The sequence below is a fragment of the Manacus candei genome, unplaced genomic scaffold (genome assembly GCF_025592945.1).
Source record: "Manacus candei isolate 608988 ecotype Guabito, Panama unplaced genomic scaffold, ASM2559294v1 h1tg000070l, whole genome shotgun sequence".
NCBI classification, from domain to species: Eukaryota; Metazoa; Chordata; class Aves; order Passeriformes; family Pipridae; genus Manacus; species Manacus candei.
The window spans coordinates 156,130-183,855 of NW_026138118.1; the positions used below are offsets into that span (position 1 = coordinate 156,130).

The window sequence follows — 27,726 nt, forward strand, 5'->3', positions numbered from 1 at the left end:
GAGTGAGAAGAGTGAGCTCAGTGAGAGGAGCTGAGGAAATGGCCTCGGGGTGAGACAGAGGAGATTCAGATTAGATATCAGCAAAAATCCTTTCATCATTGGAGTGGTCAGGGAGATTCACATCAGATATCAGCAGAAATCCTTTCACCGTTCAGTTTGTCCTGCACTGGAAAGGGCTGCGCAGGGAGGTGGTGGAGTCACCATCCCTGGAAGCTGATGTGGTTTAGCGCTTTAGCAGTTTTAAAGTGGCAGTGGTGGGTTTTTGGGCTGTATGGGATGACCCTGAAGGTCTCTTCCAACACTGATAACTCCACAATCCCATTATTCCATGGCTCCATGATTCTATTCTCCCAGGGAACAAGGGACAGGAGGAGAGGGAATGGCCTCAAGCTGAGCCAGGGGAGGGTCAGGCTGGACATCAGGAAGAAATTCTTTACAGAGGGAGCGATCAGACATTGGGATGGGCTGCCCAGCGAGGTGGCGGAGTCAGCGTACCTGGAGGTGTTTAAGAGGAGACTGGATGTGGCACTCAGTGACACGCTCTGGGTGACACGGTGGGGTTGGCTCACAGGCTGGACTGTGGATGATCTCAGAGGTCTTTTCCAACCTGGTTGATTGTGCGATTCTGTGCGGGGTGTGTGTGAGGGGGGCCTGTGCTGTGAGGGGGGCCAGTGCTGTGAGGGAGCCCGTTCTCTGCGCATGCGCGGGGCGGTCGCGCGCGGGGACAGCACCCCCTCCCTCACCAAAAAAAAGGGGGCGGAGCTTCCGGCGCGGCACTTCCGGCCCCGGCGCGGCGCGGGCGGTGCGGCCGCTCCGGTGCCCGCGCTGTGTCCCCCCCGCCGCCCCCGCGCCCCCCTCATGCAGCGCCGCGACGACCCCGCGGGCCGCCCGTCCCGGGGGCAAAGCCTCGGTGGCCGCGCCCTGCCGTCGCGCCGCCTGTGCCGCTGCGCAGGGGGCCGCGTGGCCGCCAGCGGGGCCGCCGGCGGGGCGAAGCCGCCTCCCCCCGCGGCCGGCGGCGGCGGTGCCTCGGGGGGCTCTGGCGGCGGCGGCGGCCGTGGCGGTGCCTCGGGGGGCTCTGGCGGCGGCGGCGGCCGTGGCGGTGCCTCGGGGGGCTCTGGCGGCGGCGGCGGCCGTGGCGGTGCCTCGGGGGGCTCTGGCGGCGGCGGCGCGCCCGCCCCGCTGCCGTCCGGAGCCGCCGGGAAGATGGAGCCCGAGCACAGGTACCTGCCCGAGCTGATGGCGGAGAAGGACAGCCTGGACCCGTCCTTCACGCACGCCATGCAGCTCCTCACCGCAGGTACCGGCACCCCCCGGGGGTGGGGGGGGACGGGGCAGTTCGGGCTCCGCTGCGAGGTGCGAACCCCCTGGGGTGAAAACTCGATAAAATTGGGTATTTCGCTGTTTAATTTCAGCCTAATCCAGCCCGGATCGAAACGCAGCCCCAGAAGTTTTGTACGTGTTATATTGACGCTTATATTGTAATATAACGTATTATGCTATGTTATATTATACTTTATCCTATTATACTGTACTAGGTCATACTATACTATACTACATTGCATTATACTATATGATATTATACTGTATTTTATTATACTATATCTTACTATATTATATTCTACTATACTATATCATTTTATACTATATTATAACTACACCATATTATGCTACACTATATTATATATTATATTATACTATACTGTGTTATATTAGCCGTTGTGGTGGTGTAACCCCAGCCAGGCAGAAGGACAGTTGTAAAGAGAACCCCGTGGGTTGAGGTAACCGTTTAATGGTTAGAATAAAAGGTAATAATAGTGCTAAATGTGCTGATAACAATGATAATTGTGACGGTAAGGAGAGGGAGTAGAGCTGGTGCCCAGTTGCTCACCGCCCACTAACTGATCACCCCGAGCCCCTTCCAGGTGACTTCTTCCAGTTTGAATACTGGGAATGACAGTCTGTGGGTGGAATATCCCCTCGGACAGCTTGGGTCACCTGTGCTGGCCAGTTTTTGGTGCATCTCCTCGCTGGCAGAGCAGGAGACTCGGAGGAGTCTTGGGGTAAATGGTGCTCAGGAACAGCCCAAACATCAGGGTGGTAGCGATGGAATTCTCATATAAATCCCGAAATTCTCCCGTAAATCCTAAAAAAACAGCACTATTCCAGCTGCTGAGAGGAAAATGAGCTCTGTCCCAGCCAAAATCAGGGCAGCCCTTTGATCCCTGGGGAGAGAGGGACCACAAGGGACCACAAACCCCGGGGGGTTCCCACGTAGCAACCGCTGGAGTTCCCGGCGAGCCACGATTTGCCATCTCCGTGGGTTTTCCCTTCTGGAAATCTGGATGAGAGCTCACTCCGGTGCTTCTGCCGAGCCCGAGGAGGGCCTGGAAATGGCAGTCTTTGTTCTGTGCCCAGCCGAGCCTTCTCCTTCCCCATCCCGCTGTCCAATCGCCTGGCAGCTTGGATTTCCCTGGATCTCCCCGGTGCAGCTGCTGCACCCGCCTCCGGGGCCTCCATCCAGCCGATTCAGCTGCCTCCGGACCCCGGAGTCAGCTTAAAAATGGGAATGGGTTAAAAAATCTGCCACCCCTCACTGCTTTACGTGCAGGGTGGGGAGCTGGGAGGCACCCAGAGCAAGGATTTAATCTCCTCGCTGGGTATTTATCATTCTGCTTTTAAATTATTTAATTTTTTTTTTTCCCCCCTGAGGTTTAAAAATGCATGGTTTTGGTGCAGTGCTGGAGGTTTTATTAGCTCCTTCAATGCAGGGAATAACTGTTAGGAATTGCTTTCTCCCACTGTGCAAACAACCAGGGGGGATCGTTGCGGGTAAACTTGGCGTCACCCGCCAACATCTTGATCTAAATAAATTAGTTTTCTAATCCGATTTTTTCCATCAGTTTAATGGTTTCGATTAATAAACCCCTCGAGCCAGCTGATGCTCGGTGGTGATGCCTTCCAGTCAAAGGAAATCCAAGGAGTTTGGTGATTCCCAAACAAAAGAACAGCGTCCTCAGCCCACTTTAGCAAAGCCTCGTTCACTTGAGTGGTGTAACGAGGATTTATGAGGGTGGGTTTGTTGTTTGGGGTTTTTTTTTTTTGTCATTAATTTAAAAATTGCTGATAGCAGACTGCAGCTTTGTGAGGCTTAAAACTGGAACAGCTCCAGATGTTTCGTGCTTGCTTTGGGTATTTTAAAAATCACTGTCCTTTGGGAGCGTTCACTGTTAGTCCCAGTTCAGGATGAGGAAGAATCCGAGGCAAATGGTGGGTTTAGGTGATCTTTAGGTGGTTTCAGGTCAAGTCTTTTTTTTGCCTGGGTGACCCCAGACTGCTCTGGATCGCTTGGAATTTCCTACTGCTGTGGCACCCTTGGGGGATGTCGTGTTGGAGAGGCTGCTGTGCTTTGGAATTTCAATCTGGGCCAAAGATGTAACACACACACACACAGAGCCAGCACAGCTCCAGCAAAATGACTTCCAGACGCAGAACTGACTGATATTGAATGTCAGCAGAATTCCTATTCCAGCCTTTTTTCAGGAGTGGAACTCGCTTGGCCTCCCTGCCTCAGGGAGGGGGGCCCTGCAGGAATCTTGCATTCAGCCTAAGACTCTTAATATGTTAAAGTTGTCTAAAATACTGTTGTGGTTCTGAAGCTGCTCAGCATTTCTGGAGGAGATTGGCTTTATTTAGGGCCTCGCAGTGATGGGATTAATGTTGATTCCTGACCCACGTACTGTGTGATGAAAAGGCATAAATTGGCTACATTTTCTTACCCAGCACCCTGAATAGAAACTGAAAACTGGGATTTCCTGCACCTTGGAACGTGATCCTTGTTTCACTCCTGGGATTTGGGGTCTGTGTGACCTCCCTCTTCCACAGGAACAAGAAAACCCTTTTCCTCCCTTGCATTTGTGCCGTGGGGGGATGCTGGTGGTGTGAAAGGCACATTCCTCTCTGCTTCCCTGCTTTGGGGAAGACAGAAGACATCCATCTCTGTGTTAGCCAGGAGTAGGTTTTGGGTTTTTTCAAATTCCTGTGGTATTTTTAACTATTTTTATTTCATGGAGAAACTCCCAAGTGAAAAGAGCTGGTCACCTCTGAGCTTCCTCAGCTGCAGATGGATACCTGAGCTGTGTCAGTCCACCACATCTCTGTTGGATGCAGCCCTTTACATCCCCAGAAATGTGGGGTGGTCAGGAGGGATGGGAATGGGTGGTGAGGGTTGGATTCGGAGCGTGGAGCAGTTGGAGATAAAGCAACACGAGGGAGCAGCTGGAGGTGCTGGGGGACTCCTGGACAGAATTCCCTGCTGACTGTGCTGGAGTCTCATGGCAGGTTCAGTCTGTGCATTCCTAGGAAGGGGAAAGGAAAAAGGAAAAGTCAGAGGGGTGAGTGGTGACTCACCAAGGAACAGAGCACAGGGGTTGGAGGGGGCTGAGGGGGGCTGAGGAGCTGTGCCTGAAGCTTGTTTCACATGGAGTTCAGGCTGCCCTGAAATGGAGATTATCTCAGCTTCTGTGCTTCCAAGCATAAATCCTGCCCCCAGAGGAGCTGGCACTGCCACCTTAAATTGTCCCCAGATGTCTCAGGCTGTGATATGCCCAAATCATTTCACTGGTGCCTTTTTCAGTGTATATTTTGCTAAACCATGTCAATGTTAACCACTGCTGGTCTGCTGCCACTGCTGGGGCTCTTCTTCTTCCCACTGCTGTCCTGGGAGCCTCTCCCACCTGGGATATGTCTCACAGCTCCCCTCTCCCTTCCTGCATCCTGCTCCTTTCCCTCCCAGTGCTGGTGGCAGTTTGTGTCCCCTCTCTTCCCAGCAAAGCCCCAAAGCAGAGGTGTTGGCCCAGGAATCCCAGCTGGAATTCCCAGGAATACAGGCTGGAGGGTGTGTTTTGGGGAGGAAAATGGTGGGATTAGTGTTTGCAGCTTCCACTATTGGCAGAGTCCATCCAGGAGCAGGCTCCTACTCCTCTCCTGTGGGATCAAACTAGTGAAGGAGGGCAGGTCTCCCTTTCTTCCAGAGGCTTCTATCCCCAAACTGTCTGGTTTTGGTGGTTTTTCTGGGGCATGGGGTCAATATTATGAACAAACAGAATGTGCCTCTGCTCTGCAGAGCACAGATGTGCTGCAGGACAGTGTTTAATGTGATTTTGTGCTAAGGAAGAGCTTGGGCTGAGCTGAGGAGCAGTGGCTGGGGATCGCTGTGGCCCCTTGTTACCAAACCCCTTTACCTGCCCCGTAGGAGTCCTGCTGAGCCAATGCAATCCCTGTCCCACAGAAGTCTGGGAAGCAGTGCCACCCCTGCCAGCAGTGCCAGCCCGCTGACATTCCCTGTGCCAAGCAGGTAACCTTCTGCTGCTCCCCTAAAATCCCACCCTGGAATGGGGCTCAATCCCTGCAGGGATCCCTGCGTTTCTCCTCCCTAGCAGTGCCTGCTCTGACAGCTGCTCCCACTCCAGTTCACTCAGCACCTCATCCCGTGGGTCCCTTCCAGCTCAAGATATCCTGGGAGATTCTGTGCTGTGTGGCCAGAGCGTGTCCAGATGCCTCTGGAATCCGGAGCAGTGGGACACGTCACCAGTGGCACGTTTTTAATCCTTCCTCACACCTATTTCCAGGCTCCAGGCTTTGCTCTGTGAAGGGGTTTGGAGGGGACTGCTGGGTCACCCCCACTGACCTGAATTCCAGCAGCTGGAGAACGTGGGGTTATCCCTCTCCCACATTTTACACTCTCCTTGAAGACGTGGATCCGATGCCGCTTATTTTTTTAGCATTTTCTTTTTTGTTTGTTGTTAATTAACTGTTGCCCTCACAGACCAATTCCCAGATGCCATTCCTACTTTTGCAGGAGGCAGGATGGATTTTTTGCTGGGTGTGGTGGATGTGAACTGGGATTCACTGGTGTCCTAGTTAGGACAGCTGAGATCAGTTCATCATGGTGGGTGTAACCCAAAACTGTATTCTATAGCCTTCCATGTCATTTCCCAGAAACTAGACTATTGTTGTCAATAGACTATTCGCACCCTCTGCCCATAGAGCATGGTGGGTGTAACCCAAAACTGTATTCTATAGCATTCCATGTCATTTCCCAGAAACTAGACTATTGTTGTCAATAGACTATTCGCACCCTCTACCCATAGAGCCTGACTCCTCAGGCTATAAACGAGGTGTTAAGAGGCCTGTGAGATAGAAGGATGTTTCTGTCCTCACACCCTTTGTGAACTCCCCGCCCTGAGGGGAGTACTGAACATTCCTGCCTGAACTGGAGGATATATAATCTTGGAACACCACTTTGTTCAGGCCCCAGGGTACTGGGTTATACATTTGGGTTTTTGTGGGTTGAGACCAATTGTTTGTTTGTATTATTGTACTTACTGTATTATTTTAACAAATTGTTATTCTGACTTATAATCTCTCCTTTGAGTTGGGTTCATTCCCCCTGGTGTTCCTTGGGCCCTGTTTGAGTCCAAAGTAAAGGGAGAGGGGAAGAACCTGCTGGTGGGAGAGCTGCTGCAGTCTGGCCAGAACTGGTGATCGCAGTCCAGTGGTGGTCTAAGTCTGGTTGAGAGCGATGAGATGCAGCCGTCCTCTGGATCCCACGAGTGGGTTGAAAAATGTTCCAAAACTCCAAGATTATATATCCTCCAGTTCAGGCAGGAATGCTTGGTACTCTCCTCAGGGCGGGGAGTTCACAAAGGGTGTGAGGACAGAAACATCCTTCTATCTCACAGGCCTCTTAACACCTAGTTTATAGCCTGAGGAGTCAGGCTCTATGGGCAGAGGGTGCGAATAGTCTATTGACAACAATAGTCTAGTTTCTGGGAAATGACATGGAAGGCTATAGAATACAGTTTTGGGTTACACCCACCATGCTCTATGGGCAGAGGGTGCGAATAGTCTATTGACAACAATAGTCTAGTTTCTGGGAAATGACATGGAAGGCTATAGAATACAGTTTTGGGTTACACCCACCATGATGAACTGATCTCAGCTGTCCTAACTAGGACAACTGGTTTGGGACTCTGTCCCAGATCCCCTCAGGCTGCAGAATTCCTTCACTCAGGCCACCTCAGGGGGCTTTTAAGACTCTCTTAATTCACAACAGACAATTAAAAATCAAAATCCTGTTCTTGAAAGACAAAAAAATTTGTAGTTGCGTTGCCTGAATCGAGTTAAGAGCTTCTGACCCTCACTTTTTATGGCTGCATAGCTGAGGGTTTAACAACCCAGACGATGCCTCGGGGTAGTTTAATTCCCATCAAGAAAGTTTTAGGGTGTTTTTTTTTTTTTCTTATTGTGTTTATAGGAAACACTTCTTGTTTCTGTACAGGATGCATTTTCAGAAGTTTACATACTGTTTTAGGAAAACTGAATTACTTCAGAAGTCAATTCTATAGGGTTTTAAGTCATCCCTCACCAGGGATAAGGCCACCAGGGAAACCTTTAGTTTCCAAATCTTGATTCTCTGATCGTGTTCTTATATCTAAAATTTTAAAAAAAACCTACATAAAGCCAATCAAGGCAGCTCTTTGTCTTATTTTATAAATTCAACAGTGTGTGAACTTGAAGGGGTTTTTATGCTTTTGCATTTTATCTTCAGAAAGTCACTTCTTTTTAGAGCAAAAATCAAGAAATCTTTTTCCAAGCGATTTGATCCGGTGGGTATTTTTTTTTTTTTTAAGGAGTCATGGTAACACTTCTGTAAGGGAGCCAAGGTGCTGTTGTGAGCAGAGATAAAAAATTCAGGCATTTTGTCATGATTCTGTGTCCTGGTTTGAGCCTGGGTGACAACCAAGCCCCACTCAGCCCTCACTCAACCCCTGCCCCGCTGGGATGGAGGAGAGAACTGGGAGGGCAACAGTGAGAAAATGTGGGTTGAGATGAACAGTTCAATGTGTAAAAGCAAAGCAAACCAAGGAATTCATCCCACACTTCCCAGTTTCCCAGTGGCTGGGAAAGCAGGGCTCCATCACACCCAGCCATGACTTGGGAAGGTGCCATCACTCCCAACATCCCCCCGTCCTTCTTCTCCCTCAGCTTCATCCACTGAACGTGACACCACGTGGTCTGGAATATTAACTCTCTCCCACAGTCTCCAGGTTCTGTATTTAGATCTCTCTAAACTAAAAGCCAGTTTTATATTTAAATTTATATTATTCTGGGTCCAGAACCGAAAATTTAAAATATCGATTATTTGGTGATGTTTTCATAAGAGTTTGGGGGTTTTGTGTGGTTTTTTTTTTGGTTGCCTGTGTGGTTTCCTGTGCTCTGCACCACTTGAAAGTTGCTTCTCAGCCCATGGGGTGGTTGCCTGTCCAGGAGGGTGTTGGTAACCCACTGGTCATGTTTGGATGATATGAAAATATTCCTACGTGGATAATACTCTGAGTATCTGGTGTAGAATCACTAAGGTTGGAAAACACCTCCAAAGTCATCAAGCCCATGTGTCGAGCTTCTGAAACTTGTAAATGTGAACCTTTAGTCAAAAGCAGAGAGTTTGAGGTGAACAGAAATCACAGGAAATACGAGAGACTGCAGCTGCACTGTGGAAATTCTGGTAATGACTAAGCAGGTGTTGGTTTTGTTTTGCAGCCCAGTTCCAGTTCTGTGCATAATCCTGTGAAGTGTCTCTTTCCCCTGAGATGTGAGAAGTGCTCAGAGCACTCTCGACTCAGAAAATGTATTTCTAGTCCTTGGGTTTGCTGGTGAAATGGCACAATTTAACTTTTAGGGAAGGGTCGTGCTCCTGATAAACACCTGTAAATAATAATTTGTGGTGGATTTGGATGTGACCAATTTGGTTTTGTTTGTTGTTTTTTTTTTTTTGTTGGACCAAAGGATTCCTCGTGGTTCATCAGTAATTTGGGATTGTTGGATTGGCTCCAGATTTGGGGGAACTTCTCATTTAGTTGTTGGCCTTTGAATAGAAATTGTCCACGACTGGACATCTCTGGAAAGGACAAGCCAGGCAGCTCTGGGCTGTCTTCTTCTGGAAAGTGCTGGGTGTTATCCCTGTAACAAGGAAAAGTGCATTAATGACTAAGAAATGCCTGCCTGGAAGAGGATCTTGAATTTTCTCCATGTGGGTCACACCCTGCCACCTCTCAGTGAAAGTTTAATTTCCAGGCAGGTTTAAGGTGCTTGTACCAGCTCCTAATTGACCTCCCTTAATGACCTACTTCCAGCAGGTTACTGGGATCTGTCCCAGATCCCCTCAGGCTGCAACATTCCTTGCCTTCACTCAGGCCACCTCAGTGGGTTTTTAAGGTTCTGTGATTCACAACAGACAACTAAAAATCAAAATCCTGTTTTGAAAGGCAAAAAGATTTGTAGTTGCATTGCTTGGATCAAGTTAAGAGCTTCTGACCCTCACCTTCATGGCTGCACAGCTGAGGGTTTGAAAACCCTCATAGTAATTATTTGTGTGATAAAGGTGAATTCTTTGAATGAAATGAAGCTGTGAGAATTTCCTAAACCAGACCACACTCTGTCTCACTCACTGGGTTGTTGTTTATTAGGATTGTTTTCAGCTTAACTGAAATTCATCATGTCAGGATGTGTTGACACCACTAATTAAATAATGGATTTAAAATAGTGTGCTGGTTTAAAAGTTAACCAGCAGGGGGAATGAACCCAACTCAAAGGAGAGATTATAAGTCAGAATAACAATTTATTAAAATAATACAGTAAGTACAATAATACAAACAAACAATTGGTCTCAACCCACAAAAACCCAAATGTATAACCCAGTGCCCTGGGGCCTGAACAAAGTGGTGTTCCTTGGGCCCTGTTTGAGTCCAAAGTAAAGGGAGAGGGGAAGAACCTGCTGGTGGGAGAGCTGCTGCAGTCTGGCCAGAACTGGTGATCGCAGTCCAGTGGTGGTCTAAGTCTGGTTGAGAGCGATGAGATGCAGCCGTCCTCTGGATCCCACGAGTGGGTTGAAAAATGTTCCAAAACTCCAAGATTATATATCCTCCAGTTCAGGCAGGAATGCTTGGTACTCTCCTCAGGGCGGGGAGTTCACAAAGGGTGTGAGGACAGAAACATCCTCCTATCTCACAGGCCTCTTAACACCTAGTTTATAGCCTGAGGAGTCAGGCTCTATGGGCAGAGGGTGCGAATAGTCTATTGACAACAATAGTCTAGTTTCTGGGAAATGACATGGAAGGCTATAGAATACAGTTTTGGGTTACACCCACCATGATGAACTGATCTCAGCTGTCCTAACTAGGACAAATAGCTTGGCTTGAATGATAAAAAACCTGCCTCATTTGCTGATTTCTGCTGCGTTATAGCAAATATGTGTAGTTTTAGTGCAATTTGGGCTGGTTTCTTTGTGCATTTAGGGGTCTACATGTGGGTGCTGTGTTCAGGCCACAGCAGAAGGGACACACAAAACTCTACTTGCAGTTTCCTTCTCTCATTTGTTCAATTATTTGTGGGGCATTCTCTGCTGTTCCTCCTTGTTTTTGTCCATTATCCCATTTTTAGCCTCTGGAATCCCAGGCTGTGAAGGGATTCCAGCACTAAAGAGGTGACCTGTCCATGTTCCATTAAGACCATTCCAAGTGTTGATCCATTCACAGGGAATGAGGGTGGTGTGTCCTGTCATAACTCCAGCTCTGAACTGATGCTTGTTTGAGGAATATAAAAGCAGCCCTATTTTTATCTCGTTTAGAAATTGAAAAATTTCAGAAGGATGAAACAACAAAGAAGGAGGAGGAAGAAAACTACCTGGATTTATTTTCCCACAAGAATATGAAACTGAAAGAACGAGTTCTGATACCTGTCAAACAGTACCCCAAGGTGAGGGCCAGAAAAGAGCTCCTGAATCTCTGGGGTTTGCTTATTTTCTGTGGATTTTGTGGCTGACTGAGAGATAGTGGCTGTCAGAGTGTCAGCAGGAGTTAATGCTCCCTTCCACTATCACTGTGGAATTTTTCCTGTGCAGGCTTGCAGGATCTTGTTTCTAATATATTGCATTTCTAAAATGTCTTGGGATAAAGCTTAAATGGTGATGCACAGCTGGGATATTTTATTGCTGGGATAGGCACTTCCATGGGTAGAGCTTTGTGTTTTACAGTTAAAAAACTCATTTAGCTCATTTAAGACTCGCTGCCTGTAAAACTGCTGCAGAGTAGATGTTAGAATTAAACACTTCAGGGGAGTTAATTGAGCTTGGTTTTTCTGGTGGAGGAGCATTTTCTTCATGAAAAGAATGTTTTGAAACTTAAAATTTTTTTTTTGGTCTGTATTTTTTGGTGAGGTGAGGAGCAAATGGAGTGACTGATTTTTCTTTTTTTTTTTGTCAGCCAACATGACATTCAGAAAAGCTTCTGTTAAATCTGCTGGACTCTGGAGCTAATTTGTTTCCTTTTTTTTTTTTTTTTAATTCACTTGCAGTTCAACTTTGTTGGAAAGATTTTGGGACCTCAAGGCAACACCATTAAGAGACTTCAGGAAGAAACTGGTGCTAAGATTTCTGTGCTGGGGAGGGGCTCAATGAGAGACAAAGCCAGGGTAAGGGCATCACCTTGAAAACATGCACACACACAATTCCTCTCATACTGCTGTGAGAGGCAGTGGCTCTGGGAGCATTTTGTAAAAGATTAAACCATTCAAATCCAAAAGCAAAGCAGTAGGAATTGTTCTGTGCACGTTGGGAGCAATTGGATGGGGGCTGAAGTGTGATGTATATTTTCTTTATGAGGAGGACTTATAAACCAGGCATCTTGTGCTACCCTGTACCCTTGGATGCAGAGATGGCTTATGTGAGACGTGAAATACAAAGTTTATAAAATCAGAATTAATCCCAGTTACTCCCTGAAGAGTCCTTCACTGAAGGAATATGTTTCCCCTCCATAAAAAAAATGAAATCCTTTTTCTAGCTGTTCTCTCTGAAGTCCTTGAATTCTCATGGTTCATTGAAGATCTTGGAGCAGTATGTTCCTGATAATCTTTAGTGAATCACAAAGTGCCAGGAGGTGTTTTTATAACAGGGAAAAAAAATGAAAAGAATGTTTGGGTTTTTTTTTTTCCCTGCTTGTTCCAAAAACTGAGCTAAGAGTCAACAGAGCTGTAACTTAATTCAGGTTTTACTCGAGCTGCATGAAAAGCTTTTACACTTCCAGCTTGTTTGTAGCTTCTTAAATAACTGAATAACAGTCTGAGTAACAGAAGTGTCTCACAACAGAGTTACAGAACCTTGTTTGAGGCATTAGAGCTTCCTGAGGTGGTAAAGAGCACCTTTACAGAAAGGTGGTGTAGAAGAGGAAGAACAACAAGCTTGGATATAAATCTTGGGGGGGAAAAAAATTGACTGGGGTCGATTAAAAATATTGCCATTAGCAACCTGCTCAATCCACAGCCTGTTTGCATGATCTGTGTCCAGGTGCTTTTACAGACATTTCCTGTTGAAGGCTCAGGAAACAGGGGAAAGAAAAGCAGTTTTTCTCTGTGTGTGTGGTTCAGCCTCAGGAATCTCTCGACGTGCTCTGTTTCAGGAGGAGGAGCTGCGCAAAGGGGGGGACCCGAAATACGCTCACCTAAACATGGACTTGCACGTCTTCATCGAGGTTTTTGGGCCCCCCTGCGAGGCCTATGCCCTGATGGCTCATGCCATGGAGGAGGTCAAGAAGTTCCTTGTTCCAGTATGTATATGCTGGCACTCTTTTTGGTTTTGAAGGAGGTGGGTGGGTGGTGAACCTGGCTCAGGATGGGTAAGATCTGCACAGTGTAATCTCACTTGGGGTGGTTGAGGGAACCTGGAATATAAAGTGGCAGCTTCAGATAACCCTGTTAATCCTGCAGAAGGTATTTATTATTCCTCTAACCATGATTAGAATGACAAACCATACAGGGTAGTGGTACAGAGCACTTGGAGTAGGTATTTCCATCCCAGTATGAGCTGTGGATACTGGGGGTGAGCAGCTTGTCCAGCTCCACGTGCCAGCTTTAGTGGGAGAATAAGTTTAGTCTTGCATGGCATGGAAGAGAATTCTTAGATGGGTTCCTCTGACTTGGAACTGTAGAAATCCAGCTGGAAAACTTCACTGTCAGATGAGAAACTTAAATGCAGTGGTGTGAGGATGAGGAGGGTGAGCCCGGGCAGCTCAGGAGCTCTATTCATTATGGTGACTGTTTTCTGAGACACACGTGTTAAATCAGCATTTCTGCTGCTTTAAATGTGGATTATGTGAAGGAACATCACTTAGTAAACCATGGTTTTATGCAGGTGCCACTTGTCACCTACTTGGGGACGTGTTTTACTGGTGAACTTTGTAAGACCTTTGTGGCCAAATTCCTGTTTTAAACCAGTGTGTAACAGGACCCTGCTGGAGTGTTGCCTCTGAGGATGGCAGAACCTGAAGGAGTCTCTCACATGTTTTAAAATCCCAGTGTTGCTCATTAAATTAGGGTGAAAAAAAAATGGGAAAGACCCATGCAGTGTTCCTGCTGCTGGCCAGCCCAGCCTGTAACTCAGAGACCTCATAGAGGGATTCAGAGACCCTGTCACTGTGCTCCACAGGTGAGCCTGGAGAGCTTGGAAGTTCTTCCTGAAGTACCAGGGGCAGGTGGAACATGGGAGCAGTGGGAAGGGCATATGGATGGTGTGTGTTTTCCTGGGTCTGACACAGGGAGGAGGAGAGACTGTGATGTGGAGTGTCTTTGAAGGAAAGAGGTCATGTTCAAGGAGCCCCTGGGATGTGCAGAGCTGCCAAAGCAGCCTTGCTATTTGAAGTGTCTTCTCTGTCCCTGCCTTCAATCTGTGTGTCAAACTTGGGAAAATGGACAGGGGAGTCACTGTGGAAGCCAACAGGGCTTGGAAGACACATCTGGGAGGAGACTCTTCACTTTGTGGTGTTGCTGTGGCTCTGGGAAGACCCTGGGTGTGAGGCTCAGGGGTGGGGTGTCCTGGCTTCCAAGGGTCACTAGGGATCTGAGCTCATTCCTGAGGCTGGATCCCCTCAGATCCTCCTCCTCCTGTGCCAGAAACCTACGAGGAATATGTAAGGAATTACATCTGTTTGGTGTTTTAATTCCAGCTGACTGTGTCTTAGGTACTCAACATGACTGACATAAGATTGCTGTGGAAAAGTGACCATTGGGATGGGGCTGGGTGACATCAGGTACCTCCAGCAGCCCTGTGAGAGAGATCCCCTTCCTAGGGACCAGCTGTGTGCTCACCTGAGCTCCTGGGCATGCATTTCTTCTCTGGAGAAAGCTGCCCTGTTACCTGCTGAGCAAATCCCAGTAAAACCAACCAGCAGATTTTAATTTAGGACTATTCAGTTATTTTTATTCCAGCGCAGCAGGCTGGGATATCCCAGGGCACAGCATGGATAGTTGGCTGTTCTCTGGAACTGACTGTCCCCCCTTTTCAGGATACGATGGATGATATCTGCCAGGAGCAGTTCCTGGAGCTGTCCTACCTGAACGGTGTCCCAGAGCCGAACCGCGGCCGAGGCGGCCCCGGGCGGGGAAGGGGAGCAGCTCCACCACCACCTCCACCCGTTCCAAGGTATCCTTCCCAAAAGCACAGACCTGGAAGTGCTGCCTTTTGCTCAGAGTTATCCTGTCAGAGGAGGTTAAACTGCTTGTTCTTGCACATCAGCTGTCGGGCTCGACCTTGGATTTTGGCCAAGGCTTCTCCAGCCTTGTGTTGCAGGCTCGCCTGGAGCACGCTGGCATCCGATGTTTTGCATGTTTTGAGATGTAATCTAACACAGTGGGTGTCTTCTGTGTTATTTTTGATGTCTGCAATCAATAGTTCTATAAAGCAACCTTTCAACAATTGGCCTGTGAAACTGTGTGTAAACAGATCTTGTGCAGCCTTCAGCAGAACAAGCATTTTCGGATTAAACTGGCATCGTTTGAGAGCTCTGGGATGGCATCATTCTGTCAGTGCTGTCAAGGCTCTGGGATAAATTGGCAATAAAACTGTTACTATAGTTCTTTCTTCACTCCCTGTTTCATGGGGTAGTGTCTTTCCTTCTGCCTGTTCAGCCCTGACGTGTCCCTCCCTCATCTCATCACTGATCCTTACGGACCTGCAGGTCTGGAAGCCATCCCAGGTCAGTGAACTCCAAGAAATCACCCGCCCAAAGTCCTGTATGGCATTTATTCCTTTGCCTGTACATCTAATGCAGCAGAATTCTCATCCCAGGGGAGGTTTTAGCAAATATTGCAAGGGCACAATGTTAATTCTCGTGCTGATAAAACCTTCATGGCTTTGCTGATGACGGCTCTGTTTAGTTACCGAGTTGTTGCATTTTAAAGCAGATACAAGAAGCAACCTCAGTGTCCTCGCAGGAGCTGCTCACAACCCTCTTTCTCTCCTTCCAGGGGCCGTGGGGTTGGTCCCCCTCCTCCTCCTCCTCCTCGGGGGGCCCTGGTGCGAGGGGCCTCGGTGCGGGGGTGCATCGCTCGGGGGGCCACCATAGCCCGGGGGGTGCCCCCTCCTCCGGCAGTCCGGGGGGCTCCTACCCCCCGAGCACGGGCAGCTGGCATCCAGAGGATACCCCTTCCTCCTCCTCCTGCACCAGAAGCCTACGAGGAATATGTAAGGAATTATTTGTCTTCGGTTTTCTAACTCCAGCTAAACGTGTCTTAGATATTCCACGGGACTTGACAGGAGATTGCTGTGGAGAAGTGACCACCAGTGGCCACTGGGATGGGGCTGGGATCCCCAGTGAGCACTGGGATGGGGCTGGGATCCCCAGTGAGCACTGGGATATGGGGCTGGGATCCCCAGTGAGCACTGGGATGGGGCTGGGAACCCCAGTGAGCACTGGGATATGGGGCTGGGATCCCCAGTGAGCACTGGGATATGGGGCTGGGATCCCCAGTGAGCACTGGGATATGGGGCTGGGATCCCCAGTGAGCACTGGGATATGGGGCTGGGATCCCCAGTGAGCACTGGGATATGGGGCTGGGATCCCCAGTGAGCACTGGGATATGGGGCTGGGATCCCCAGTGAGCACTGGGATGGGGCTGGGAACCCCAGTGAGCACTGGGATATGGGGCTGGGATCCCCAGTGAGCACTGGGATGGGGCTGGGATCCCCAGTGAGCACTGGGATATGGGGCTGGGATCCCCAGTGAGCACTGGGATATGGGGCTGGGATCCCCAGTGAGCACTGGGATATGGGGCTGGGATCCCCAGTGAGCACTGGGATATGGGGCTGGGATCCCCAGTGAGCACTGGGATATGGGGCTGGGATCCCCAGTGAGCACTGGGATATGGGGCTGGGATCCCCAGTGAGCACTGGGATGGTGCTTGATGACCTTCTTTGCCTCTTTAACCCTCCAAGAAGTGAACTGCAAGTGTCTTAAATCCAAAGTAAAGGTTGTTTTTTATAAATGTGCCCCCAGGAACTGAAGTTTTCCATGACTTTCAGTGCATGGTGTGAAAAATTACATCAGAGATTGGGGTAGTTCATTTAATGTTCTCTTAAGAGAATTCTTTAAGCAAGAGGCACCCAAGGCTTCCTCTGTCCACTAAAATCCTTAAAGCAAATAAGTGAATGAACAGGGGGATGTTTCAAGTTGTATAACTCAGCACCACCCTCCTGCCAAGCTTATCTTGGCATCTATGCTCTTGGTGTCCCAAAGGAGAAACAACAGCACAACAGCATTTTGGGGAATCATCACAATTATTGATACACCTTAAAGGTTTGCTTCTCTTCCCAGTAAAATGTTTTTCTCACTGAAACCAGTCCTAAGTTCAGAGGTTGGGGTTTGTCTAATTGTAAATCTGTGGTTTAGATATCACAGAATGTCCTGAGCTGGAAGGGACCCACAAGGACCATCCAGTCCAACCCCTGGCCCTGCCCAGACACCCCAACAATCCCACCCTGTCCCTGAGGGCATTGTCCAAACCCTCCTGGAGCTCTGGTAGCTTTGGGACTGTGCCCACTGCCCTGGGGAGCCTGGTCAGTGCCCAGCCACCCTCTGGGGGAAGAACCTTTTCCTAATAACACAGTTCCAGGTCTCCTGGCACAGGGATTTGTCCCTCAGCCGAGCTGCAACCTTGACCATGAATTATAAATATTAGTATGATTCATTCCTCCCGAGCCACGGGACACAGCAGGTCTCAGCCATGTCTGCCACCTCCCTGTGGCAGGGAAGGATTTCCAGGCTCCTCTGAGAGCTGCTGTAGCCTGAATTCAGTCCTGCCATCCCTGTTGGCCAGGAATTATCCTTTGGTCCTTCCATTAACACGTTTGTGTCATGATCCCTTTCAGGGCTACGACGACACGTACGCAGACCAGAGCTACGAGGGCTATGAGGGCTACTACAGCCAGGGCCAAGGGTGAGTTGGCCTCTCTCTTCCTGACATATAATGCATGACCTTTATTCTTTTTTTTTTTTTTTTTTTTTTCCCATTTTAAGGGAATGCAAACACTCATTTCTGGGTCTGAGCTGTAGAGAAGGTGCCCTGTTCTGCTGCAGTCCAGGAGAGCTTGGGAAATGACACGGGCAACACTGGGCATCTTTTACTTGTCCAGCGTTTGTGCAAGCTGTGTCAGTTTGAGAATGTGATTTCACTGGATGTAACCACCTGATTACTCTTCCAGGGACACAGAATACTATGATTATGGACACGGGGAGGCACAGGAAACCTATGAAGCTTATGGTATGTCTGGGAATACTGTTCCTTTCACTGGGAAGGGGCTGCACGTAGTTGGGAATGGCTTGTGGCCAACCAGCAGTTTTCCAGTGTCACTCCAGGGTCTGAACAAAAACTGAGGAGAACCTCAAGTAGTTTTCATGGTAGAACATTTGTATCTAGATCTGAACAGGCAAAGGCATTCTGTGGGTTTAGATCCTTATCAAACTTGATTGTCTCAAAGATGACACTTTAAAAAGATCCGTTTTTTAACTATGGAAATATCTTAATTTCCTTGTAGCTTTAGAACATTTTAAGAGGTCTGGATTTCCACCCACAGCACTACTGCTGCAGTCTGGTCTTCATGGACTGTGTTTTATATGGCTCCATCTGCTTCCTTATCCTCAAAAACCCGCTACCTGATCCTGACTCTGTGCTATACATTAGCTTGGAAAATGGATTTGTATGTCATATAAAGGCCTCTCTTTGGAACAATTTTGCTCAATATGACTTGCAAGTAGTTTATGAAGTTTAGTTAATTTGAATTATGTAAAAGTACTGACTTAGGCTGGACTGAACCAAACTGTTGTGGCTTAACCCCAAGAGGCAACCAAACCCCACCAGCCACTCACTCACTCCCCATTCCTGGGATGGGGGAGAGAACTGGAAGGGTAAAAGTGGGAGAACTCATGGGTTGAGATAAAGACAGTTCAATGGGAAAAGCAAAGTAAAACAAGGAATTAGTTCCTTGCTTCCTTGGGAAGACACACCATCACTGCAGAAGTTCTCCCCTCAGCTGTGGCTGCATTTCTTTTTTAAGCCAGTTCCTATATCCAGGCTTGGAATGGCAGCTGCACGTGGCAATGAGTAAGAAGCATTTTCCTCTCCCTCTAAACCAGCCTGTGCTGCTTTGGGCTGGGGCAGAGTTAATTTTCTTCCCAGTGGCTGCTCTGGGGCTGAGTTTGGGATTTGTGCTGATGATACAGAGATGTTTTGTTGTTGCTGAGCAGAGCTCACACACAGCCAGGGCCTTTCCTGCTCCTTGCACTGCCACTCTGGCATGGGACTGGGGAAACTGGGAGGGCACACAGCCAGGACACTGACCCAGCTGACCAGAGGGATATTCCAGACCACATGATATCATAAGTTCCCAAAGCTGCACAGCATAAAGGCACAGAATTCCATGTGATTGGAAACTGCCTTTCCCAGAGCATCAGCTGAGTGAGTGCAGGTAGTGACATTAATGACCAGCTGGAGGGGCTTTCTGGGATCCCTGGGAACTGGGAATCCTCTGCACCCTGTCATGCCAGTAACAGGGAAGCAGAGTTAATACCCTGCTCCAGCCTCGGGGTGTTCCCTGCTCCGGGTTTAAGCTGTGGGAAGTTCAAACTCAGGTGCCTGAGCAGGGATGTTTTCCAGCCTAGGCTGCATTTGAGCAGACAGCTGCTCCCAGGAACGTTGGCTCTTTCCTGCCTTCAATGCCTGGGTTTGTTGCCTGTGTTTGTCACGCAGCACAAAGAGCCCTTTGTGCCTCCGGCTTGGTGGGAGAGCGGCGGAGTCGGCCGGGATTGGGAGGCCAAAATGCTCATTGTACACTTGGCATGAAGTTGCCACGGCTAATCTGTTTATCCACAGCAATTTCCTTTGGTCTCTGCTTTCATGAAAACAGAATTAGAGGAATAAATCACTGGGCCAGGCTGGAGAGAGTTTGGAGAAAAGGGGAATGTGCTCCGTGGTGGTAGGAACAGGCTCGGCTGTCGTGGGACTCCTGATTTCATAAAGTGGTGACCCTGGAGAGACTGGCAGGAACACGAGGATGGATGTTGCAAGCACAAGCCTTAATGAGAGCTGAGCTGGGATATTTGGGGCTGGAGCTGTCTCAGGGACAGCAGGGATGTGAACTCCATTTGCTTCAGTGGTGGTTCATGGAATCCTGGGATGGTTTGGGGCATGAGGGACCCTTAAAGATCATCTTGTTCCACCGCCCACCACAGGCAGGGACACCTTTCACCTGCCCAGGATCTGCCCTGCCTGGTGTCTGGGAAGGAGGGAAGCACTTCCTGCAGCTGTCCCTGATGGTGAGACCCTGGGATTAGGGATGCTGGCAGAACCTCTGGCACAGCTGGTGCCACACTGCCCTGGGGACTGGCTTTGGCCCTGCTGGAATTAATTACTCCTGAAAGGCACCGGGTTTGTCCAAGTTGGAGCTGCAGGAGATTTTGGGGATCCTTATGAGGAGAAACTGCAGGAGCTGGGCCTGGTTAGTCTGGAGAGGGCAAGACTGAGAGGGGATCTCATGAATCCCTACGAATATCTCCTCAATCCACACAAATATCTCATCAATCCATGTAAATGTCTCACCAATCCATACAAATATCTCCAAGGGGTGTCAGAGGATGGTCCCAGGCTCTGTTCAGGGGTGCCCAGTGACAGGACAAGGAGCAATGGCCATAAACTAAAACCCAACCAAGTTCCACCTCAACCTGAGGCAGAACTCATTCCTTTCCATGGAGGTGGCAGAGCCTGGAACAGCTGCCCAGGGAGGGCTTGGAGTCTCTGGAGACATCCCAGACCCACCTGGACACGTCCCTGTGTCACCTCCTCCTTCCCACAGCGCTGGAAGGTTTAGTGGTGGGTTAATTTGGCTCAGTCTTAACGGGGTTTTCCAACCTAAGTCATCCTGTAAATCCAATATTTTGTTGGACCACGGGGTGTTTTCCAGTTGGGTGCTGGGGTGAGGCACCACCACAGCATCCCTGACGTATCCTTGTCTTCTCCACAGGGCAAGATGACTGGAATGGGACCCGGCCCTCCCTGAAGGCCCCGCCGACCAGGCCAGTGAAGGGGGCCTACCGAGACCACCCCTACGGACGCTACTGAGAACACAAAACATGAGGGAAAAATCCCACTTTTGAGCAAAACAGTTGTTACTGATTCTTGTATCTCCCGGGATTCCCGTTGCTTTGCCCACACCAGACAAGTAATTGTCTAACTGTTTTTCTTCGTGGCCCCTTTTTCTCCCACTCCATCCTCACCCTGCATTTCGGCTTCTGTACGTAGTACTTTTAAAAGATGAGTTAAATAGATTTTTTTTTTTTTTTTTTTAATTAGAGGAAGCGACTTTAAATTTTTATTTTTATTTTTTTTTCCAGTGTGTAGGTGGCTTTTTCTTTCTTTGTCGTTTAGATAAACTCAACTGTACCTTTTTTTTTTTTTTTAAGGAAAAAAAAAAAAAAAACAAAAAAAAAAACCTACAAAACCACAGTTTAAAAGTGTTAGTTTTCCAAAGTGACATGCTTTGCTTAGCAGCTATGAAATTAAGGTTTTTGTTTAAAACTTTTTAAAGTTTGTTTTAAAGGAACCCATAAAGGTTGTAGTTGCAGAATCCCAAAGTAGGCTACATTTCAAAATTCAGGGCTATTTTTAAGCATTAAAATCATAATGTAACGGTAGTAGCTGCCACCATTTCTAAAAAAAAAAGGAAAAAAGTAACTTCAGATGCCAAAACTTCTTTATAAGGAGATTGCTGGTGAATCTTGAAGTTTAAATTTTAATATGAAAGATCCTCCAACAAATTAAATAGCTTTTTTTTTTAAAGAGAATTGACCTAAAAGAAAAATTAGGTTTGTAAAATTGACTTTTCTTATGTGGATTTTGAAATCTAGCCCCCCGTGCAGTGTTGAGATATGCTTGGGAAGCAGATATTTCCAGTGTAAAGGGGTTCTTAGTTTGGTTCTAGACGAACAATTTTAAGGGACAAAAACAAAGCATGGCTCTAATTGCCCAGTGTTTGATAGTAGAAAGCAGAATATTCCATGGGTAGGTCTGAACTCTGTAAAATTCTCATTTTTTATAGTGCTTGGGGCAGATAATCCAGTGCAAGTTTAAAAAGAAAACACAAAAACAAAGTAAAAATGTCAATATTAGCAGTCCCATCGACTTGTTCAAGTGTATCTCAGCACGAGCCTTGCATAAAAAGGGACACTGCAGCTGGGAAAAAAAAAAACCAACAAAATGATCAAAAATTTCACTTTGTACATAAGATAAAGTCCTAATTGGATTTGTACACTGTCCTCCCACTCTGTTCTGGAAGAGAAAATGCTACATGTGTAAGTCTGCCTAACTAGGTAGCTAAAAACGTGTCAAAATGTCTGTCGCAATTTGTCAATAAAGTTTAGTCCTTTTTTAATCAAAGTAAATGTGATGAATTGTCATTTGTTTTGGTTGAGCGATAAAAAGTAGCGATTTTTTATTTTATTTTATTTCCGTTCTGTTCGTTTTTAAATAAATTTAAATTAATGCTAAAGCTATAATTGTCTTTTTAAAACGATGGAGACATTCTAAAAAAAAAAAAAAAGGTGGTTTTTTTTGTAATTCTCACCAAAAAAAAAAAACAAACAACAACAAAACAAAACAAATTTACCGAGCTCGTTGAATGATCTTAAATTTAAAAAAAAAAAAAAAATTATATATATATGAAAAAGAAAAAATTTGTTTTTCACCCCCTGGAAGTTGTTAAAAGCGGTTTGAGCCTGGACTGGGGCAGAAATCTGACTTGGAAAGTGTTTTATGGTTCTTTGCTGAGTTACTGATTCGGATTTCAAGTGGCCTCGGAGAATATTCCGGGCTGCAGACTCCAGCTTGAGTCTGAAATCCCTGCTTTAAGTAGCATGACAAAAGGAATGCTGAAAATTCCAAGGCTTAGCTGCCACCAGGAGGAGAAGGAAGTTGCTTTCTGTAAAACCCCCCCCCTTGGCTAAGATGATGCCCTTCCTACTTCACGGTAGCTTTTACTTGGAAAAACCACTTAAAAAATGTATTTTTGTTGGAGAACGGTGCTGCAGCTGCTCCTTAAAATCCTTCTGAGAGGGTGTGGATGTACAGAGATATATTATATATATTACATATATATTTAAAACTAAATGCTTCTTAAAGAGACATGAAAAAAATGGTTTGTGTTTCCCATCTCCCAGACGAATTTGGAACTCTTTAAGGGGAGAGAGAATTAAACTGCTCGGGGGTGAAAAATAAGAATATTAGGGAGCAAAACTGTGGCAGCGCATGAACGAGGGGAATACTTTAAAAAAAGAAAAGAAAAAAAAAAAACCACAACAAAAAACCACAAACTTGTATTTGTAGATTGTTATTAAAGTGCAAATAACCGAATTTTCAACACTGGTTTGGAGTCAGCTTTCAGGGCATAATGTGGTTGCTTGATGAAAAGATCTGCCCATTACCCCCCTTTTAAAGGAAAATTATCAGCAGGAGAATCAATCAGGATGTGTAAAGCTAACATGCATCGCCCAAAAGGTAACCTAAATGTCTGATTTTAACAGCGCATTTCTCTTTTCCATAAACCCGTGACGTAAACTTTTTTTATCCAGCCAAGCCTTGAGATGTTTTAATTTTAATGTAATTTAAAAACAAAAAAAAAAAAGGCAACTCGCAAAAAAAAAAGGAGAAAAAAAATGTTTAAAATAAAAACGTTTTAAAACAACCCACATGTTTTTTTTTTTCTCTGCATAAATTAGAGATATAACTTTAATAAACGTGCCCTCGGAGATAAAAAATAAATGCACTCCGGCGGAACGTGGGCAAAGAGGAATATTTAAATATCCAAGGATGTAAAAATGAACCTAGTTAGTTCCTGCTACTGCCAAAAAAAAACCCAACAAACCCCCAAATTCCGCTCAGTTGTTTAAAAATGTAAACTTTTTAGCCTCCCTCCCCCCCCGCCCCAGTATTGCTGTTTCCCTGTGAAACGTCCACAGCTCAGCTGAAGTTGCATGTTTTCCTTCATGTGTAATAACTGCATGTGGGAATCTTTTTTTTTTTTCCCTTTCTTCTTCTTTTTTTTTGTTTTGTTTTTTGTTTCGAGGGAGGGAGGGTGGGATTTGTGCTTCCATTGAGGGGCCTCACGAAAACTGTCTTTGACTTGCAGGAGCGGAGAGTTCTGGGCGCCGGGAGCCGCCGGGGGTGAGGAGGAGCAGGGGCAGCACCCACGGGGGTGAGTCTGTGTGTGTGTGTGTGTTGTGTTTGTACAGTGTGGGGGTGGCACCATCTGAGCTGTTAAAACCACATCCCCACAAATAAAAAAAGGGAGAGCTGGCTGGCTCTCCCTGCCCGACGCTCTCGCAGAGGTCACGGCGTGGAGGAGGCTCCAGAATTGTACCAGCCTGGGATCCGGAGGGAAAGAGGTTTTCAGTGGATTTAGGGAGGGGGGAAAATGTGATGAGGTCCATCTCTTGGAGCTGCTGCTTCCTGGGGGTGTTGGATTTCATGGAATCACAGGCTGGTTTGGGTTGGAAGGGGCCTTAAAGATCATCTGGTTCCCAGTGCCCTGGGGTTTGTCACCCGATGCTGCAGGAGCAGAGCAGCTGAAGGAATGGCTCGGTGGGAATTCCTGTGGGAGTCCATAGGGCATTAAAATTACAGACTGCAGATTCTAAACCCAGCCAGACCTTGCCAGTTCTACACCTTCTGGCCCCTATCAGGGGATCTGGCTGCTGGCTGGTCAGTTTTTAAGGATTTCTGTCCACTGGCATAGCCAGAGATCTCCATCAGGGATCCTGGGACACATCTCTTAGAATCCCAGAATGGTTTTGGTAGGAAGGGACCTTAAAGCCCATCTCATTCCACCTCCTGCCATGGGAAGGGACATCTTCCAATAGACCAGGTTGCTCCAAGCCCCGTCCAACCTGGCCTGGAACATTCCAGGGATGGGGAATAGGCCATGCTTCTCTAATAAATTGCTTTTATAAATGGATACAAGTGGTTGCAAACGAGTGGGAGGTGATCACACATCAGTGGAGTGACCTGCTTAGGCAGCAAGGACACATTTCTCCCCCAGGGCAGCATCCCAAGGCTTTTGGGAACAGCTAAATGCTTCCTCTCAAACCCTGAGACCAGCTGAAAGTCTGATCTCCATAAATAAAAGAACAAAGAAATAAACCCTTGCAGTGCTGAACAAGCCCAACGGCTTCAAAAGGCAACCTGGGCACAGGACATAAAAGGACACAAGTCTAATTTTACATGGAATTGTAAAGCTCCCAAACGAGCTTCTCTTATCTGAGGAGCATTAGGGACAAGGAAGAGGTAATGTGTGGAAATGCTGCAACAGGGAGATTACCCTGAATTCTTCCACTTGAAAATTGGATCCTGCCAGGGGCAACGATAACGTGTCTGGATTTGTGGCCTGGTTATCAAATTCATCTTCATTTACAATGTAATTGGAACATCAGTTTCTCTGGCCATGTACCAATCTTTCCCATTTCTTTCTTAATAGGCACAGCTTTTATATCAAGTGGAAAAGATTTGATAGAGATCATCTATTATGATGCAGGGTTTTTTTTTTTTTTTACCTGTAGAAGTGGATCTTGTGACGCTGCCTCTGGAGGGATCCAGCTCGTGCCTTGCCTTTGTTGCATGTTTATGGGGAAGACTTAAATGTTGTGGCAGACTGTAAATATTAATATATTGAAATGGCTGTATATGCTACAAGTATTTTGCAAACATGCCCTGGATCAGGCGTTCCCTCCCTCTCACAGCACTGCTCCAGTCAGATTTTAGCCTGGAGTCTGCAAGAGATAATTGGAGATCTCAAAATAACCCTCAGCATAGGATGTGTCTCTCCAAGATGCTCTAATTAGCCAGACATTCCGGGGGTGATGCAGGAATTTGTGAGGGATAGAGATTCCTTTGAGTCTGAGTCACCTAAATAACCTGAATAACCTTCCCTTTCCTACTGGCAGGTGGCTGCTGGAGGTGGAATTAGCTGGCTGTGACCTCACAAGTGCCAGGGATCTCTCATCTCCCAATTTTCCCAAAGGACTAATCCTCACCTTATTATTTGTAGGGTTTTGGTGAAGGCCATAAAGCAGGTAAAGGCCCTGTCGTGCCTGGCTCTGTGCAGGGGGATGTGTAGCAGCTGGGACCTCTCCTCTGGGGAAGCTTTTCCCAACAAAAACTGTTCTTGTTAAGAGAGTTTTGGCTCCAGGAACATCCTCCTGCTGCAGAACACGCAGCATTCCCACCTTCCCTTCCCCTTTCCCTGCGTGGTCACAGCTTCTCCAGCCTCTTGGGTATAACTGCTCAGCCTGGCCATGCCTGGAGCTGGCACAGACCCGGGTTTTACACCCTCAGGGAGGTTGAGTGCTTTGTGGGATCCTGGACAGCCACAGGAAAGTGAAACCAAGCTGGAATTCCAGAAAAACCCCCGGCAGCTTTCCCTGGAAGGAGACTCTCATCCCCTGCCCGTTCCTCAGCCCTGGTTTCAAGTTGCTGTTTGGGTTGTTAAATAAAGCAAATGAGCTTTGAGCTTTGTTATATGGAAATATAGATTCATGGAATGGTTTGGGTGGGAAGGGACCTTAAAGCCCATCCAGTTCCAGCCTCTGCCATGGGCAGGGACACCTTCCACTGGACCAGATTGCTCCAACCCCTGTCCAACTTGGCCTTGGACACCTCCAAGATGGGAATTCCACACCCTCTGTGGTATTTTGTGTCTAACTCAGCCTCTCTGAAAGCACAGTGGTTTAAGCCTTTACCTCCAAAATTCCATCTTGGATAAGCTGGGTTTACAAGCACAGCTGGATTCCCTGTCCAGCACTTGGAGCAGATGATTCTTTTCGTACAGGACGAGCTTTTAAATTTGTATGAGAGCATCTGTCACGAGCAGAGCCAAGAAAAACAGTTCAAGTGTGCATTTTCCCTTCCTTAACCCATCCTGCTGCTCTCCTGGAGAACACTTGGGCTTGAGGGTGATTCCTGCAGCTTGGATGGACCCTCTGAGCGGCCCCAGAGGAGGAGGGACCAGCTGGGATGTGTCTGCTGGGAGCTGCAGAGGAGAACAGGCTTCCCTGGGAACGAGCACATACGGAGCTTTTGGGGAGGAAAACGGGGCTTAGGGAAATTCTTCCTTAATTGATAAACCTGTGACATGTTGGATGAGACATTGGACACGTGTCCCGTTCGTCAGCTGTGAGGGGGAGGAATTCCTGCAGGTTATCCAGGGATTCCCATCCCAGTGGAGATGTTATTCCTCATTTCCTCCCTGGGAAGCTCCATTCTGTGAGCACAGAACACAAACCTTTGCTGTTGCTGCTCAGCTGAGCCTTCCACTGCTGCCATATGTTTTAATGGGAATGTTTGTTTCCACGCTCCTTTTGCTCCTTTTGCAAGGAGGGATGAGTCTCCGGGGAGCTGCTTTCAGAGCTGATCAAGGAGCACAGTTAAGACACTTCCCTGGGAAATAGGAACCTGCCAGATCTTGGGGAGTGTTGGAGAACACTGGAGCCTCCCTGGGATCCCATGAGAGCAGCAGCTGTGTGTTGGAACACTGAAATATAAAGTGTTTTCTACTGAAGCTGTTACTTTTACCACTGAATTTGGAACTAGGTATGACCAAAAAGCTTCAATATGTCGTGTTGTAGTAGCAAACCTGATATATTTTAACCTGAAAATGTTTTTAACCTGATGTTGGTACGTCCTGTTACCTTTATAGTTGTTCCTGGAAGACTCTGTTAAACCACAGATGTCTGGATGCTCCTGGGTTTTGATGGCTTTGCACATTTAGGTCGGGAAGGACCTCCAAGACCATCGAGTCCAACCTGTGACCACCTCGTCACCCAGCCCAGAGCACTGAAGTGCCACGTCCAGTCATTCCTTGGACACCTCCAGGGATGGGAACTCCACCACCTCCCTGGGCAGCCCCTTCCAAAGCCAGTAAAGAACTAAACCTTGGGCCTGTGGAAGGCCATTAATTTCAGAGATTTTTGCCTCCAGCTGGTTCTCAGCGTTGTAAAACGCTCCATCTGTGCCGAACCACCAACGCCCACAAGTGGAGGAGATCACTGAGAGAAAAAAACGCTGCGAGCGGGTGATAAAGATGCTGAAAAGTGATCAAGGTGAATCACAGCACGAAAATAGCTTGGATGGGAGCCTGGCGAGCTCCTGCACCAATAAGTTGGATGGCAGCCTGGCAAGCTCCTCCACGGAGGAGCGCTGGGCTTTCTGCTCCAGCTATTCCACGATCCTACAACTCCTGTGTTGGAAGTGATCCCTCGTTCCGTGTAATAAAGTCCTGACGATGAATATTTTTTGGCTTGC

General features: G+C 47.4%; 1 protein-coding gene across 14 annotated transcripts; it reads left to right on the forward strand.

Moving 5' to 3' along the window:
- Positions 1-499: 499 nt before the first annotated feature.
- On the forward strand, positions 500-27,716 carry KHDRBS1 (KH RNA binding domain containing, signal transduction associated 1). 14 transcript variants are annotated; one of them, XR_007907695.1, is made up of 12 exons: positions 1,109-1,297; positions 10,688-10,815; positions 11,413-11,529; positions 12,513-12,659; positions 14,394-14,530; positions 15,355-15,571; positions 17,255-17,322; positions 17,588-17,646; positions 19,614-19,697; positions 20,402-20,671; positions 23,561-27,015; positions 27,122-27,716. XR_007907695.1 is itself a non-coding variant. In XM_051807410.1 (10 exons), the coding sequence occupies exons 1-10, from the start codon at positions 700-702 to the stop codon at positions 20,497-20,499; spliced, it is 1,437 nt and encodes a 478-aa protein (XP_051663370.1). In that variant the 5' UTR covers positions 500-699; the 3' UTR covers positions 20,500-21,818. The 14 variants fall into 14 exon arrangements, 3 of the variants coding, with proteins under 3 accessions (XP_051663370.1, XP_051663368.1, XP_051663369.1); XR_007907698.1 differs by having other exon boundaries at positions 27,194-27,716; XR_007907696.1 differs by having other exon boundaries at positions 23,561-25,499; positions 26,800-27,716.
- The last annotated feature ends 10 nt before the right edge of the window (positions 27,717-27,726 follow it).